Below are 15,564 nucleotides of genomic sequence, written 5' to 3'. Positions count from 1 at the left end.
TGCCCCACTGTATGGTACTGTTTTGTAGTTGATTATTTGTGTTATGTGTATGTAAATTAACTGTTTGTTTTTCCGAATTGTAAGAACATTGATGAAAACCTGATACCAATGGCAGACCTCTCGGATTTTCAAAGAGGCCAAATTGTTGGTGCTCGTATGGCAGGCGCTAGTGTAACAGAAAGTGCCCGAATGCTTGGCGTGTCAAGAGGTACTGTCTCCAAAGTAATGACTGCGTTTGAAGAGAAGGAAAAACATCCGCAGCAAAGCACAGGTCCGGCCGAAAGTCGAAGCTGATTGAGAGATACCGTCGGACTCTAAAGCGAATTGTGAGAGAGGATCGCAGGACCATTGCTCCGAAAATCACTGCTGAGCTCAATGAACACCTACAGAACCCAGTTTCCACGAAAACTGTTCGTCGAGAGCTGCACAAATCTGGATTCCACGGAAGAGCTGCAATTTGAAAACCGCTGCTCTCAATGACAAATATTTCCAAGCGTTTAGAGTGGTGTAGAAACCTCCAGAATTGGTCCCTCAAGCAGTGGAAACGTGATATTCTCAGACGAATCATCGTTTACCCTATTTCCGACCTCCGGCCGAGTGTACGTTTGGAGACAGCCGAAAGAAGCATTCCATCCAGACTGCCTTCTCCCAACCGTAAAACATGGCAGAGGTTCTGTGATGATCTGGGGTGCTATTTCGTGGAGATCCGCCGGGCCAATGATATCCCTTCATGGAAGAATTAACAGCTGAGATTATTTAGGGCGACCAAGTGCATCATATGGTTCAAGCACTGTTCCCGGAGGGGAACGCCATCTTTCAGGATGATAATGCACCAATTCATACAGCTAGAATTGTTAAAGCATGGCACGAGGAACATTGTAATGAAGATGAGCATCTCATCTGGCCCCCACAATTCCCAGACCTCAACATTATTGAGCATTTATGGTCGATTTTAGAGATTAAAGTTAGACGTCGATTTCCGCCGCCATCGTCGCTCAAAGAACTGGAGGGTGTTTTAACTGAAGAATGGGCTTCAATTCCTTTGGAAACAATTCACACCTTGTATGAATCCATACCTCGGAGAATTGAGGCTGTAATCGCCGCAAAAGGTGGGCCTACACCATATTAAACTAATATCTTTCTGCAACCACAAGTTGTGTAATATATCACATTGGAACTACCGCATGAGACGTATTGATTGATCTTATATTGGCGATTGCCAGATGGATTTGAGAATTCAGTACTGCGAGAGACGTTGTTGCAAGCCATACAGTGGCCATAAGGAATTCACCCGCTGTCGGGTCCCTTAGATATAAATGGGTTAGGTTTTGGTGGAACGTACTAGCTTTTAACCAAAATATCTTTAAGGCTTTTACAATGTCAAGGCGTCTTAAGAGGAGACTTTTGCAAATGGGAAGAAAGGGACGGTTCGGCGGCTAGTAGCACGGACCAATGTCTCTCAAGAATGGCTCTTGTAGTTCCCCAATTGTGGTTATAAGTGGAAATGAATCGGAGTTGACACTGAATCATCTTTCCATTTTGTTGACTGCAGTCATTTACTGCGAAGGGTGGACCTTGCTCTGCTGTATGCACATTTTACACATCTTTTACTATACCCCCTCTCCATGAATCAAGTCATAAGATCTTGTTTGATTTTCAAATTTAGTATCAGATGAGCATATCTGCTTCATCCTGAAGAATCATCCTGTTCTCCAAGATTTTTCAAAGATTTTGAGTAGTGGTTCTGCAGTTTCCTCTAACTCTTTCAGTACCCTAGGATGTAATTCATCTGGACCAGGAGATTTCAGTTAATTTAAATTAGCTAGGTGTTCCCTCACCATCTCTCTGTTTATAGATAGTGTGGATTCTTTTATTCCTTCGATAGCACTTTGAAGATCAGTTGATGTTACAATTTCTTTCTTAGAGAACACAGATACAAAATAGTAATTACCGTATTTTTTGGACCATAAGGCGCACTTTTTTTCCCCAAAAAATTTTGGGGAAAAATGGGGGTGCGTCTTAATGGTCCAGATGCACTTACCAGGAGACACCATCCGATGCTGATGGGCGTCGATTTGGCAGATGATCGGTGGTGCGGGGGCTCCGCCGGCATTGGTGGAAATCCCAGAGCCCCCGCACATCCATCCCGGGCTGGTGCGACACTTTTTCAGGTGATTGGCGGTGCAAGGGCTCCGCCAGCATTTTGTGAAAGGAGCCCCCGCACTTCTATTCTTGTAATGCTGAATTGAAAATGGCCGTGCACAGTGAGATCTCGGGAGACGAGATCTCGTCTCCTGAGATCTCACTCTGCACTTGCGCCGCCTCCTGCGGCCATTTTCCTGAGGCTCAATTCAGCTTCAGGAAAGTGGCCACAATGTAATGCTGAATAGAGCTTCAGGAAAATGGCCGAGATCTCAATATGCGCAACCATTTTCAAATCAGCATTACAACAATGGAAGTGCGGGGGCTCCTTTCACAAAATGCCGGCGGAGCCCCTGCACCACCGATCAGCTGCCAAATCGCCGCCCATCAGCCTAGGATGGATGTGTGTGGGCTTTCACAAAATGGCAGAGCCTCTACACCACCGAACCTGCTGCACCAGCCAGGGATGAGCCTGACCACCTCCTGTGACCCCACTCCACCAGCGCTCCATATCACACCCTACCCCCCAGGTAAGCTGAATAATTCGGACTGTAAGACGGACCCTCATTTGACGCATTAATTTTTTTTCCCTATTTTCCTTCTGAAAATTTGTCTTATAGTCCGAAAAATACGGTAGTAGAAAGTGAGGTTCTATAAAGCCCAGCCTCATAATATGCTTCACAGAAGGGCTATGGCAGATGGGGATGCTGGTTCGCATGCAAACAAGCCAATTAAATGCTACTGTCATCTAATGTATAAATGGCAGCGATAAGAATTAGCTCCAGTCAATGTTCTTAGAGGCAACTGCTAGCTGTATAAAACAGCCATCGTCTGCCCAGTTTAGCGCAGGCTCAGTTCCTGAGTCCCCTCTATATATTCCGTAAACTGCCTGTAACGAAAATATGCATCACAGCTCGTTGAAAGGTTAATATGCAGCAATGATCTTAAAAAAAAAAAAAGTTATCCAAAGCTCACGATTGATTAAAATAGAAATAGTCGCATGCCTCTCCAAGTATCCAAAGCTGTTCTAAAGTGGTTTTCCAGGCAGGGGAGAGAAGTCCGCAGTCATTCTCTGTGACTGCAGACTGCCGAATAGTGACTCGCCTGTAGTTGCAGCAAGTGGGCAGTCTCATGACTGCAGGCTTTTTATTTCTCAGCCTGGAAAGCCCATTTAAGTGCAACAGAGCGTAGCTGGATCTTATTTGCATTCCTATTCTGTAGGCCTCATCCCAGGAGGTTTAGTGTAGGGTCCCATCTGAAGAGCACCTTGTTGGTGGCAGATGGGTGCATATCATTTGATCAAACTGTTCGTTTAGTATTAGTACCCCCAAATTTTGTAACATTGTGTAGAAGAAAGGCAATTAAAATTAATTCAGTGTGTGTGTGTATATATACATAATTGCTTACAGAGTGCATATCTTTATAGTTAGTTCACCACAGTTAGAGCACATTTTTTTCACTTCACTAAGACGTGTGGACTCTAATTTCATTTGTTGTAACATACAGTTTCGCCTCATGGTTGTAAGAAAAAGTCCTAATTGGGAGAGTTGGAAGAGCCGGGAAAAAGGTCGTAGTCAATCTCTTATCAAGCTGAGGTCGAAGTTTATTCGGAGATACACGGCAAAACAGAACAGAAAATCAGAGAAGTTGAAATATGCGGGCAAAAACAGGAATTCAGACGGGCAGAGATTCGCTAGGAAGTCTGGCGGTGATAAAGGCTCTGTGCCCTGGCCATGGTGAGGCACAGTGGCATGATGGCAATGGAATGGCCCCAAGAAACAGTAACAGGGGCTTTTTATACATTATGCAAACAAACAAAGCTGTACACATATTATAGCAAAAGGGCGTATATGGTTACATCATATCCTTTTGGACAAAGGAAGAAGTGGCACAACATTACATCAGTAATTGACTTTTCACCAGACCACATTAAAAACACATAAATCCAATATTATCTCTAACTACTGTCATTAATCTTATTACTGCTCTTAGGCTAAACCCATAAATTCATACATTTGACAATTGTAAAAGTCTGTTTCCTACTAACACTATCATAAATACACATATTTACCATATATTCGTTGGTTTTATTTTTTCATTGCCCTGAGGCTGATCCAATTTACCTGTATGCACATCTACTAAATTTGTTAATGGGCATGATCTCATTTTACATCCTCCATCTGCTTTTACAGGGTACATCGTATTATTTCTATTGTAAAAGTTGAATATATTCTTTCCTAACTTTCCTAAAATGGCTCCCTGGTCGCTCATGGCTGCTCAGTATATTATAACTGACCATTCTCTTACAAATCCCCCTCTTGTACTCTGTCCAGAGTACAACCTTTACACATGGGTAATACGGATATGTGCATCACGAGTAGGTGTGTTGTGGTAAACGGGATCCATTGTTTCATATACACGGGAAGCTGAGGTAGATTGGCTGTCGGTACCTGACTCAGTAGTAGTTGGAGTGGGTCTAGGAGGATTAACATCCGTGGTGGGAAGGAGTCTCCTGTAACGTCTTACTACTGGCCTATAATTGTGGGCATGGGAGTGCAGCCTGCACAGCTCCTCGACATGGCCAATATTCTGGCGCAGAAATATTTGCTTACAACAAATACAAATAAAACAACCAAAAACAATTCCGCCTACAATGAATACCCAAAGTTTGTGATGTGTGAAGAAGTGTACTGCTGCACTCCTCAGTGGGGGAAATTTTCCTGAGAAAAATTTGACAATCTTGTCCCACCAAGAGATATTCACCTCATCATATTGTTTAATAATTTTCTGAATTTTTTCCTTATTGTGGGCGATGGTGATTAGAGCTCGTTGACCGGTCTGATTGTACAGTTTCTGGAAATGTTCCAGAACTTCTAGGTCCTGAATCATTTGATACAGACCTTTACCCATAGACAGATGGGGAAAGGCTAACCTGGGAGAACGATATATTACATTAAATTCTCTTTTCAACAGGATAACTGGCTGGTAAACCCATTTTTGTTCATCAACTCTAATATCGATAATTGGTGTAGTCGTACACTACAAGGCTGGCTGGGACAGGTCTGTAATCATGAAGGATGGAGTTCGAAATGTGACAAATTGTTTAGTAGGGACATGGAAACACATTTCTCCATTATTGAACTGCCAAAACAGGGGACCTCTAAGTTCCTCGAGAATGAGAGTATAAAAAAGGGGGAGACAGAAGCGCACAATAGGGTCTTATCCAATGATATAAACGTTTCAACAGATATGGATCCACTCACCTGGTTCAGTTGTGTGGAACACAACAACCATAAGCACAAATGGGTAGGATCCGATGAACTGCAGCAATCAGCCGGTCACTAGAATTGCATATATAGGAAGGAGAGAAGTCCGGGTTAATACTGAAAGGAAAATATAAGTGCAGTTATATAAGAGATTTGTGAATGTTGTTCTGCTAATTGATATGATGTACCAAGAATTTTAGACTTTTATTGAGTATAATCATAATTTTATTATAATGTTTTACATTTTTTCTAGTGTGAAGTTTTACATATGTGTGTTTTTATATAAGTGTGTTTTATAGATGAATTTTAGTGATTTTTGTGATTTTACATTATGTTGATAGTTATGTGTGAATTTTTTTAAGTGCAATGAGCACCTACCTCACTTCCTGGGGGAGTTAGTATATAAGGAGAATGGAATGTGATGCCAGTGTAACTTTGCTCCTGAGGAAGTGTACAGTGTGTACACGAAACGCGTAGAGTTTTTGGAATAAAAAGAAAGTTATAATCACTGCTTGGTCCTTGGATTAACTCCTTGTGAACTTTGGACTGGAACAGCGATATCGAGAATGAGAGGACAGGTAGTCTCCTCATTGTCCCAACAGGGATTGTTCTGGGCAGGATTAGTGACGCCATAAGGGCATTCCAGATCAGAACGTTCTTGCCCCCATAAGGCGATAGAAATTTTTTGAATTCCATCTGGAGTCCGGACATAACTAACAGAAGTGTCTGACTGTGTCCGAACCCATAAATTTTGATGGACCAGTCCCATATCAACTTGACTCAGAAGGGGGTGAACAGTACCTCGGATGGGTATTAAAGCACCGAAGGTACAATCTTCCATATCGAGATTGGTACAACCCATCCACCCAATTTTCCACCAATCAACATGTTTCTTGGCAAATTCAGTTATACCTGGCCACGTGCGGCCCATCTCCCATGGCCAGTGACCGTTAAGAAGGGTTTGGAGGAGTATCTTAGCATTAGTATGCATCTCCCCCTGAAGGGCAATACAAGCAAGGGCATGTTGGGTTACATTGCTAATTTCTCTAGTAACCTGGAACAATGCTCTAATCTGAGCTTTAAGATAATCCATCACTCGGGCTTGGTACTTTTGGAGCTATGCGTGACCGTGTGTAATTGGTAGATAATACAAAGAAATCAAGATAGTCTGTAGTACTTTCAGGGGACAAGGTCTTAAGGTGTAATGGGTACACTGTGAAATCATTATCACAATTCCAAGATGTCTTTCTCTTTCCCATTTCCCCCATCCGGGGTGTTTCTCCACCAAAGGGATCCCTCCACTCCTTTCCAATCATAACACGACAATTGCCCTCTGCAGTTTCATTTGTAAACTGAGTAACTATTTGAATATGCCATGTGGTCACAATATCTACACTAGTAGCACAAATTTGTCTTCCTAAGCGTAAGGTCAGAGTAAAATTTTGTAGCAATGCTTCAATATTAATGCCTAAAGCTCTATTCAAGATACAACACTCCTTAACACATACAGATACTGTGGTTGCATAATCTTTTCTACGTGAGAGACCAACACATGTGGATGCTACTCCATCAATACCAAAAGTAAAAGAACAAGGCCTCCCCTCTCTTGGGAATGACCCGTCCTCAAAAAAAAAAAGATCTCTCTCCTTAACTGGTCTACTATAATGAAAAACTTGTTCCTGGGCCCGTATCGGGAGAACAAACAACCCCAGTACAAGACATAAAAGTACAATAAAAGTCAGTAACGTTTGAGTCCCAAAGTAACAAGGATTTCCGCAAGAGTCCTTGAATGCTCTGTTACATGTGTCCTGTTCCTCCGGTCCTCCAGTTTCTGGATCCTCGAAGTCTTCTCCCTCTGTCACACTATCAGATTCCAACTTTATAGTGTGAAGCACTGTGTCCGGAAACTCCCGTGGATTCATGGCTCCAGAGTCCCGTCAAGGATCTATGAAAACAAAAAAAGCGAAGTATCAGTTCTTACCAGTGGTCTTAGTAGAATTCTTAAGAAGCTTACATTGATCAATGTGAATGACTTTGACACCCCTGTCTCTTGGTTTGCTACTTCTCCATACTCCCAAAACTGTGGGGCCTATGATCTGAGTGACAACAAAGGGACCCTCCCAATTAGCTTCCCAGGGTCCTATTTTTCTGACATTTTTGACCATGGCCTGAGCTCCTATAACGAATTTAGACTCATAGGATTTGTCAGTAGGATCAGCACAACTCTTCACCATTTGGAAAGCAGCGTACTGTTGAAGGCGTGTAATGTGCTGCTGCACTTGCTGTAACCACTGATCCCTCTGTACTACGGCTTGTTGCGGGCTAGGAAGTACAATGTCACTTGGCAACTGGACAGGCATCTGTCTTCCTGTCATTAATTCAAATGGGGAAATGCCGGTAGATTTGGATGCTACTGCACGGATGGCTAACAGGATAGCTGGTAGATGATTAATCCAATAATTTCCTTTTTCTTGGATCATTTTGGACAATTTGGACTTCAGGGTCCTGTTCATGCGTTCTACCATCCCTGCCGACTGCGGATGATAGGGGACATGAAACCGCTGCTGGATCCCCAGCAGAGCACAGAGATGCTTCATAACCTGACCCACAAAGTGAGGGCCATTGTCACTTTCAATAATTTTAGGGATACCCCAATGTGAAAACACATTTTTCCACAAGAGTCTGGCTGTGGTAAGAGCAGTATTAGTGGCTGGGAGCGCCTCTACCCATTTTGAAAAGACATCTACCAGAACCAGGGCATATCGGAAACCACCTTTAGCAGGAGGGAAGGGACCAATGAAATCAATTTGGATTGACTGCCAGGGCCCCTCTGCTACTTGTATTCTGCGGAGATGGGGCTTGCCTTTTCCTTTGGAGTTATTCTGTAAACAAATAAGGCACTGATCATGTATCTCCTGGCATAAAGCTCTTAATTGGGGATGCCACATTTTTTGTTGAACAAGCTCTAATAGAGCCTCTGGTCCTGGATGAGCAAAGACTGAATGGTTAAATTTGAGCAAAGACTTAATCATTATTGTTGGGATATAAGGCACCAGCCTGTCATTAATTCTTTTGTAGTACAGACACTCCGCCTCAATGGACAGGGACTCAAGGGAATTGAACAGGGATGAGTCTCCGTCCTTCTCCTGGGCCTTTACGTCCTCCTTTGGTGCCCCTTGATTTTACAGAAGGACCATAAATTCGGGAATTCTTTACCCCACTGCTCAATTTGTTTGAGAATTTCTGCATGTTGCAAAGGCCTATTCTGTGAGTAAACCATCCCCCTCAGGGCCCATACATTGAGATACAGGGTGAGGGAGGAAACGACATATGCACTATCACTGAAGATATTCATTGGCTCTGTGCACATAAGAATGACCTGTAAAGCTGCTTCCAATTCAGCTCTTTGAGCGGAGAAATGACCAGGGAGTTTATACTGCAGCAGCAATGGCTTAGCTGCAAGCCACACAGCGAAGCCGGTGACGTAATGCCCCTCATGCCAATAGCGAGCTCCGTCGATATAGGCACAAGAAATTCCTTCTTGGAAATCTGCTCGGAAGGGGGAGGGAGTGACATTAGCCTGTTCGATTTGACAATCGTGACTTTTTCCTGCATATTGCATCATGTGAGCTAAATGATATTTCTCACCCACTTCAACTTGTAAGTCTCTTGTCTCAAAATCAATGATCCATTGGGCCATTCTCTGTGAATTAATACCTGAAGGTTTTCCTTTCAGCAAAGTTTTTAAAGTGACATGCAGGGTTTGTAAAATTAAAGGAGCAAACCCCACTATATGTCTCACTTGATTCATAGTCCAGTGCACGCCCAGTAGGTGCTTCATGCACAAAGTGAATCCTTTCTCAACGGGGGTGAGCAACCTAGAGTAGTAGCCTAGGGCATACAACTGACTAGACACTTCTGGGCTTTCTTTAGGCCATTTTTGTAGAAGCACAGAAGAAATAGAGACATCACTGGTATGAGTCTGAGTGTAAAAAGGCTGGGAAGGATCGGGGTTAACCAATGCAGCAGCTGCCGTAAGGGCGCGCTTCAATCCCTCAAAAGCCTGTAAGGCGGCACCCTCCACATTGACAGGTGCAAAATCATCCTTAACATCTTTCAATAAATCATACAGTGGTTTAGCCAGATAAGCAAAATCTTAAATAAATTCTCTGGAAAAGTTGATAAGACCCAAAAATTTTCTGAGCTCAGTGATATTGGTTGGTATGGGGACAGCCTGAATAGCTTTAACCCTATCATGCATGGGTTTCTTTCCTTCTGCTGCGACAGACACACCCAGAAATTTAACCACTGATTTCATCAATTGTACTTTGTCTAGACTCATTTTGAGTCCTGCATCTTGTAAAGCCTGACAAACATTTTCAAGGGTCTTTTTGTGTTCACATTCATCGACAGTTTGAATCAATAGATCATCCACATACTGTAAGACTTTGTCTCCGCAGCCAAGGGGTTCTAACACTTGAGCCAATGCCTGATGGAAATACACAGGAGAACTGTGAAATCCCATGGGTAACCGCGTGAACAAGAATTGCACATTCTCAAAAGTGAATACGAAGCAGAGGGCAGATTCAGGTTTTAGGGGTACTGAGAAAAAGCCATTTGCAATGTCCAAACAAGAAAACACTTTACAATCACTCCTCAGCTGTGACATAACTTCAGGGACAGATGCAACAAGGTGGGCTGCTGAGGGAGTGTATTTATTTACAAGTCTCAGGTCTACTACCATTCGAAAACTGCCATCTTCCTTTTTTACAGGTAGAATAGGACTGTTACATGGGGAATTATCTTTCACAACAACATCTTGCTTTTCCAACTCTTTGACTGCAACCCTTATGTAAGGGATTGCATTCTCAGGAATACGGTACTGACGCTGGAAAGGTGGCAGTTTTTCACCATCAATTTTAACCTGAGTTTGCATTAACCCACAATCAGTTTTCTTTGAGATCCACAATTCAGGGAACCTTTGCTTCAATACATTTTTCAAAGCAGCATTTTCAACATTTTCATCAGCACCTATTCCGAAGCCAGCAATGGGTAATTTATGACTCCCCTCATCCTCCTCCACAGGTACAATTACAGAACAGATAGTGGCTTCCTTGTTCCGCCACCAGACTTTGTTACATAAATCAACAACAATTCCCATTGCTCCCAAAACATCAGTTCCCAAAATAGTGGACCGTAACTGTGGGTTTACCCAAAAAGCGCATCGAAGACCCCTTTGCTTCGATCCCCCTGTGTCCTGAAATCTCAGGTTCACTGGACGACTTTTTACTGCTTGAATACAGGAGCCCTCAAATCCTACCAAAGTGGTAGTCTCAGGCAGTCCAGGGGGTGACTGCAATTTGTGTCTTGTTACTGAAACTGAGGCTCCTGTATCGATGAGGATGTCTTCCCAAGGCAGCCCCTCTATTTTCCATCTAACATAAGGTCTACCGTCCCTGCCCAGGGAAAGGGGGGCAAGGAGGGTAAGGGGAACAGGGGGAGCACTCGAAAAATCCATCATCCCCATCTGGACACGGCTTCCGTCCAACAGCTGCCACCTCCGCCCCAAAGAGATCCTTAGGGTCCAGTCCTCATGTTCCTGTAGCTCCCTAATCAGCGGAGCATAGGGACGAGGAGGAGTGACCCCTGCCTGAATAGCATGGACCTCCGGGTGCGGATGAGTGAAAGCTATTGGGGAGGGAGCAGGAGCAGAAGGCTCCTGTGAGACTGGGTTAACCATTTGAAGACCGTTGTACTGCTGATACTGTCTAGGGTCATTCACTGCTGGATACGGAGGTCTAACTCCGAAAGGTGGTCTAGAGAACTCCCGGGGCTGTTGGGGGTTAAATGGTGTCCGGGGTTCTCGAGGTACAATCCCTGGCACAAGGTTGGGACAAAAACGTCTAACATGTCCTAGATGTCCACAAAAATAACACAAGGGGGGACCTCTCATGGGATCCCGTGGGAGCTCTGCCGAACGGGACCTGCCCATTCTCGGCAGCTGCGCATACCCCCCCCGGAACTCCTGGCCTCCCTGAATCAGCAGATACACCCCGAGGTGAATGGTACGCAAAAACATTAGACTCATCACCCTTCACCTCGGATTGCATCATTCTAACATTGGTCAATAAAGCCTCCACCACTTCCTCAATTGATTCCGCATTTTGCAAAACTCCTGATTTAAAAACTCCTTCCAGGGGTACCTTTTTTACAAATTGTTCCATCATAGCAAATTTATCACCCTGGTCCATAGTATCTAAGGTCTTATCAAACACAACGCACCAGGCTGCAACCCATTTATCTGCCTCTATCCTGAGATCACTCCCCTTCTTAATTTTTAAAAGAATCTAACAATGCCGGAGAGGGCTTTCTCCCCCCTAACTTCTGTGAAATCACAAGCTTCATTCTTCCCTGCGGCTCTGTCAGATCACACAGAACACCCTTCGCTTGCTGGGCTCGAAGATGGGACATGAACTCGGGGCACAAAAGACCTGAAATAACGGGAAGCATCTTCCTTAGATTTAATTTGAAATTTATCTAGCCATGACTCAAAACCAAGAACATTACGAAACACTCCCTTACTTTCCTCCCAATTAGGCAAATTTTTAATAAATTTAAGATGGACCAGGGGCATTTGGGCAGGGATTTTATATTCCTCCTGGGATAAATCATCTCTTTCCTCATCCTCTGCCAACTCTTTACCCAGCTGTGTCTGCATATGTTGAATCTGCCGGGACAATCTATCCTGTGTATTTGTATATTCTCTGATCCAGTCTCCTAACATTGACTTCCATTCTGAGACTGTGTCTACGTCAGCCCCGCACTTCTCCACTGCAGACTCCATCTGTGCTATAAGTGCTGTCAAAGACTCAAACTCAACCCCCTCCTTTTGTGTTTCCTCTGCTTGTCTCAATGTCTCATTCAACTGTTCTAATCTCTCCCCATACACTGTCCCTCCCCGGGTGACCCCGTACACATACTGCGGTTTAGGCTGTCTATCAAGAGCCTGATCAAAAGATATGACTGTCTTACACAAAGCCGCTAGCCGGCTGTTAGCTTTCCCTAGCGAATTCTTTCTATCTAGTTCCCTGTTCCCTGTGGTAAACCAACGCATATAATTTAACCACGTGGTTTCCACATTAACCCCCTCCAGCTGGGGTGTGCCAGCATATTTCTCTGCCTGCTTCCATAACCACTCCATATTTACAGTGGTCTACAAGGACGAATTTTACTCTGTTCTAGTATCAACAAATGCAATTTAAGCAAAGTTAGATACTCACATCTCTCAGATGGAAGACCTCGCTGCAGCTGTTTGGGGTCGACCAGATATCAAAAGAGGTGCAGCCGTGATTCCAGCCTCACTCGTTATGCTTGACAAGCATCTCCCCACGCCCTTTTAAAGCTTCTTGCTACCCGCCACAACAAATTCTCACGTCCTTATAGATAGCTTCTTCTTAGTTGCTCATATATTTTTTTTATAGTCTTTTTTTTTTTTTTCTTCTGTAGTTTTCTTATAAAAAAAATCGGGCAGGCGGTTTCGGAGCGATCACGAGAGGTTCTCCTTCAGGCTGGCTTCCTTTGATCGGTTTAACGTATGGCCATACGCTTTTTTTTTGTTTTTTTCTTCACTCTTCCAACCTCCAAGCCCTCATCTACAGCTTTCTTATGGTGGTTCTTCTGGAGGCCGCTCTCCGGAGCCGCTCCTCCTGGCTGGCAATCGCCACTTGTAAGAAAAAGTCCTAATTGGGAGAGTTGGAAGAGCCGGGAAAAAGGTCGTAGACAATCTCTTATCAAGCTGAGGTCAAAGTTTATTCGGAGATACACGGCAAAACAGAACAGAAAATCAGAGAAGTTGAAATATGCGGGCAAAAACAGGAATTCAGACGGGCAGAGATTCGCTAGGAAGTCTGGCGGTGATAAAGGCTCTGTGCCCTGGCCATGGTGAGGCACAGTGGCATGATGGCGATGGAATGGCCCCGAGAAACAGTAACAGGGGCTTTTTATACATTATGCAAACAAAGAAAGCTGTATACATATTATAGCAAAAGGGCGTATATGGTTACATCATATCCTTTTGGATAAAGGAAGAAGTGGCACAACATTACATCAGTAATTAACTTTTCACCAGACCACATTAAAAAACACATAAATCCAATATTATCTCTAACTACTGTCATTAATCTTATTACTGCTCTTAGATTAAACCCATAAATTCATACATTTGACAATTGTAGAAGTCTGTTTCCTACTAACACGATCATAAATACACACATTTACCATATATTCGTTGGTTTTATTTTTTCATTGCCCTGAGGCTGATCCAATTTACCTGTATGCACATCTACTAAATTTGTTAATGGGCATGATCTCATTTTACATCCTCCATCTGCTTTTACAGGGTGCATCGTATTATTTCTATTGTAAAAATTGAATATATTCTTTCCTAACTTTCCTAAAATGGCTGCCTGGTCGCTCATGGCTGCTCAGTATATTATAACTGACCATTCTCTTACAATGGTGCCTGTCTATCTCACAGCCAGGAGCTTGTTTCCCATCTACAAAATCACCCATGCAGCCCTTATCTTATAATGTCTTCACTTAAAGGGGCTGTCCACTATTTGGACAACCCCTATTGAATCACCATATTCAACACGTAAAATAACAGCCTGTAGTTGCCTCCGGTGCCTGCGCCGTTCCAGAGACGTCAGTACTTGGTCTACTGGAGTGTGATATTATGTCACGTGAACCCTGAAACCAATCAGCACCTGCCAGTTTGGCATTAGTTCTCACTTATTCCAGATGTCCGTTTCATCTAAAGGAAGTGAGTGTGAAGCAGCCTCTGGCTGAAGTCCTAACAACGCTTCACGCGCCTCAGGAGACCCAGCGTCGCTGGAACGGCGCCGGCATCAGAGGTGAGTACAGGCTGTTTTTTGTACTTTGGGGAAAATGGCAATTACGTTACACTTTAAAAAGAAGAATCAGGAAATTAAGGGGTTGATGATTCCTTTGCAGGCAGGAGTCCTTTCCCACAGTAGTTCTGGAGGTGCAACCAAAGCCATCACAATCACTGAACGCGGAGGAGTTGTCGGGACATCTATGGAGTCATCGATTCAAACATCCATCAAAATTGCTATATCACCTCTGAAATCTCCTCCTACAAAGGTAGTGTTCTAACCGGTGACCTTTCCACCTAACCCCTACTGGTATATTACACATATACTATGTTATGAATTGTATTAATTACATAATTTTTTCACAAAAAAAAAAAAAAACATTCCCAGTGCATTTCAATGGTTTATCAACATGTGTTTTTCTTTTTTTTTAAAAGACCTATAAAAGTCAATAGATTGCGTTTAAAAGGAATTTACCCTCATGATTTTTAGCACCTATTATAGAGCAGAGCATAATGTAAGAGCAGAGACCCTGATTTCAGCAGGGACAAGGCAGGCAGAACATATTCACATTTACAGAATCAGCTGACTTTTAGTCAATTGTGCATAGAAACCTTTATTATAAAGCATATTATAGAAAAAAGACACACTTTCATGCATCCTACATATTTAAACTTAACAATTATGACAGTTTCCTTGGTTTTTAGCTACTTTTCCAAAATTGTCAGCAGATTATCTGCACACCGAAAAATAAAATTTAAAACCATAGGCGTCCTCCATATCCCCTCATAGCCTCCTTTTCCATCGCCAATATAGGTGTTTTCTAGCATTTTGTTAGAAAAACCCCTCAATGATTTGTTTACAATTTAGGAAAAGTAGAAGAATATTTTACACAGCTCTGCAATGTCTTCTTCACACATCTCTATAGCATATACAGTGCTCAAAAAAATAAAGGGAACACTTAAACAACAGAAAATAACTCCAAGTAAATCAAACTTCTGTGAAATCAAATTATTTACTTAGGAAGCAATACTGATTGACAATCAATTTCACATGCTATTGTGCAAATGGAATAGACAACAGATGGAAATTATCAATACACCCTCAATAAATGAGTGTTTCTGCAGGTGCGCACCACAGACCACATCTCAGTACCAATGCTTTCTGGCTGATGTTTTGGTCACTTTGGAATGTTGGTTGTGCTTTCATACTTGTGGTAGCATGAGACGGACTCTACAACCCACACAAGTGGCTCAGGTAGTGCA

At 43.1% G+C, this 15,564-nt stretch overlaps 1 protein-coding gene across 3 annotated transcripts in view; it reads left to right on the top strand.

Annotated features, from left to right (window-relative positions):
* Nucleotides 1–14,557, top strand: part of LOC141089152 (protein lin-54 homolog) — a 41,098-nt gene extending 26,541 nt beyond the window's left edge. For 2 of the 3 annotated variants that reach the window (XM_073575470.1, XM_073575472.1), the window contains one exon: nucleotides 14,421–14,557. Coding sequence is in view for 1 of the 3 variants with exons in the window: in XM_073575472.1 (XP_073431573.1) it covers nucleotides 14,421–14,443 (23 nt within the window). In the remaining 2 variants the exon portion in view is untranslated. Of the gene's footprint in view, nucleotides 1–3,648; nucleotides 4,819–14,420 lie in introns of those variants that run through there. The other variant, XM_073575471.1, reaches the window with a different exon arrangement.
* Nucleotides 14,558–15,564: the final 1,007 nt, after the last annotated feature.

This window comes from Dendrobates tinctorius, unplaced genomic scaffold, assembly GCF_039654945.1.
Source record: "Dendrobates tinctorius isolate UK_male_01 unplaced genomic scaffold, ASM3965494v1 ptg000044l, whole genome shotgun sequence".
NCBI lineage: Eukaryota > Metazoa > Chordata > Amphibia > Anura > Dendrobatidae > Dendrobates > Dendrobates tinctorius.
This window is presented reverse-complemented; position numbering and strand designations above follow the sequence as displayed.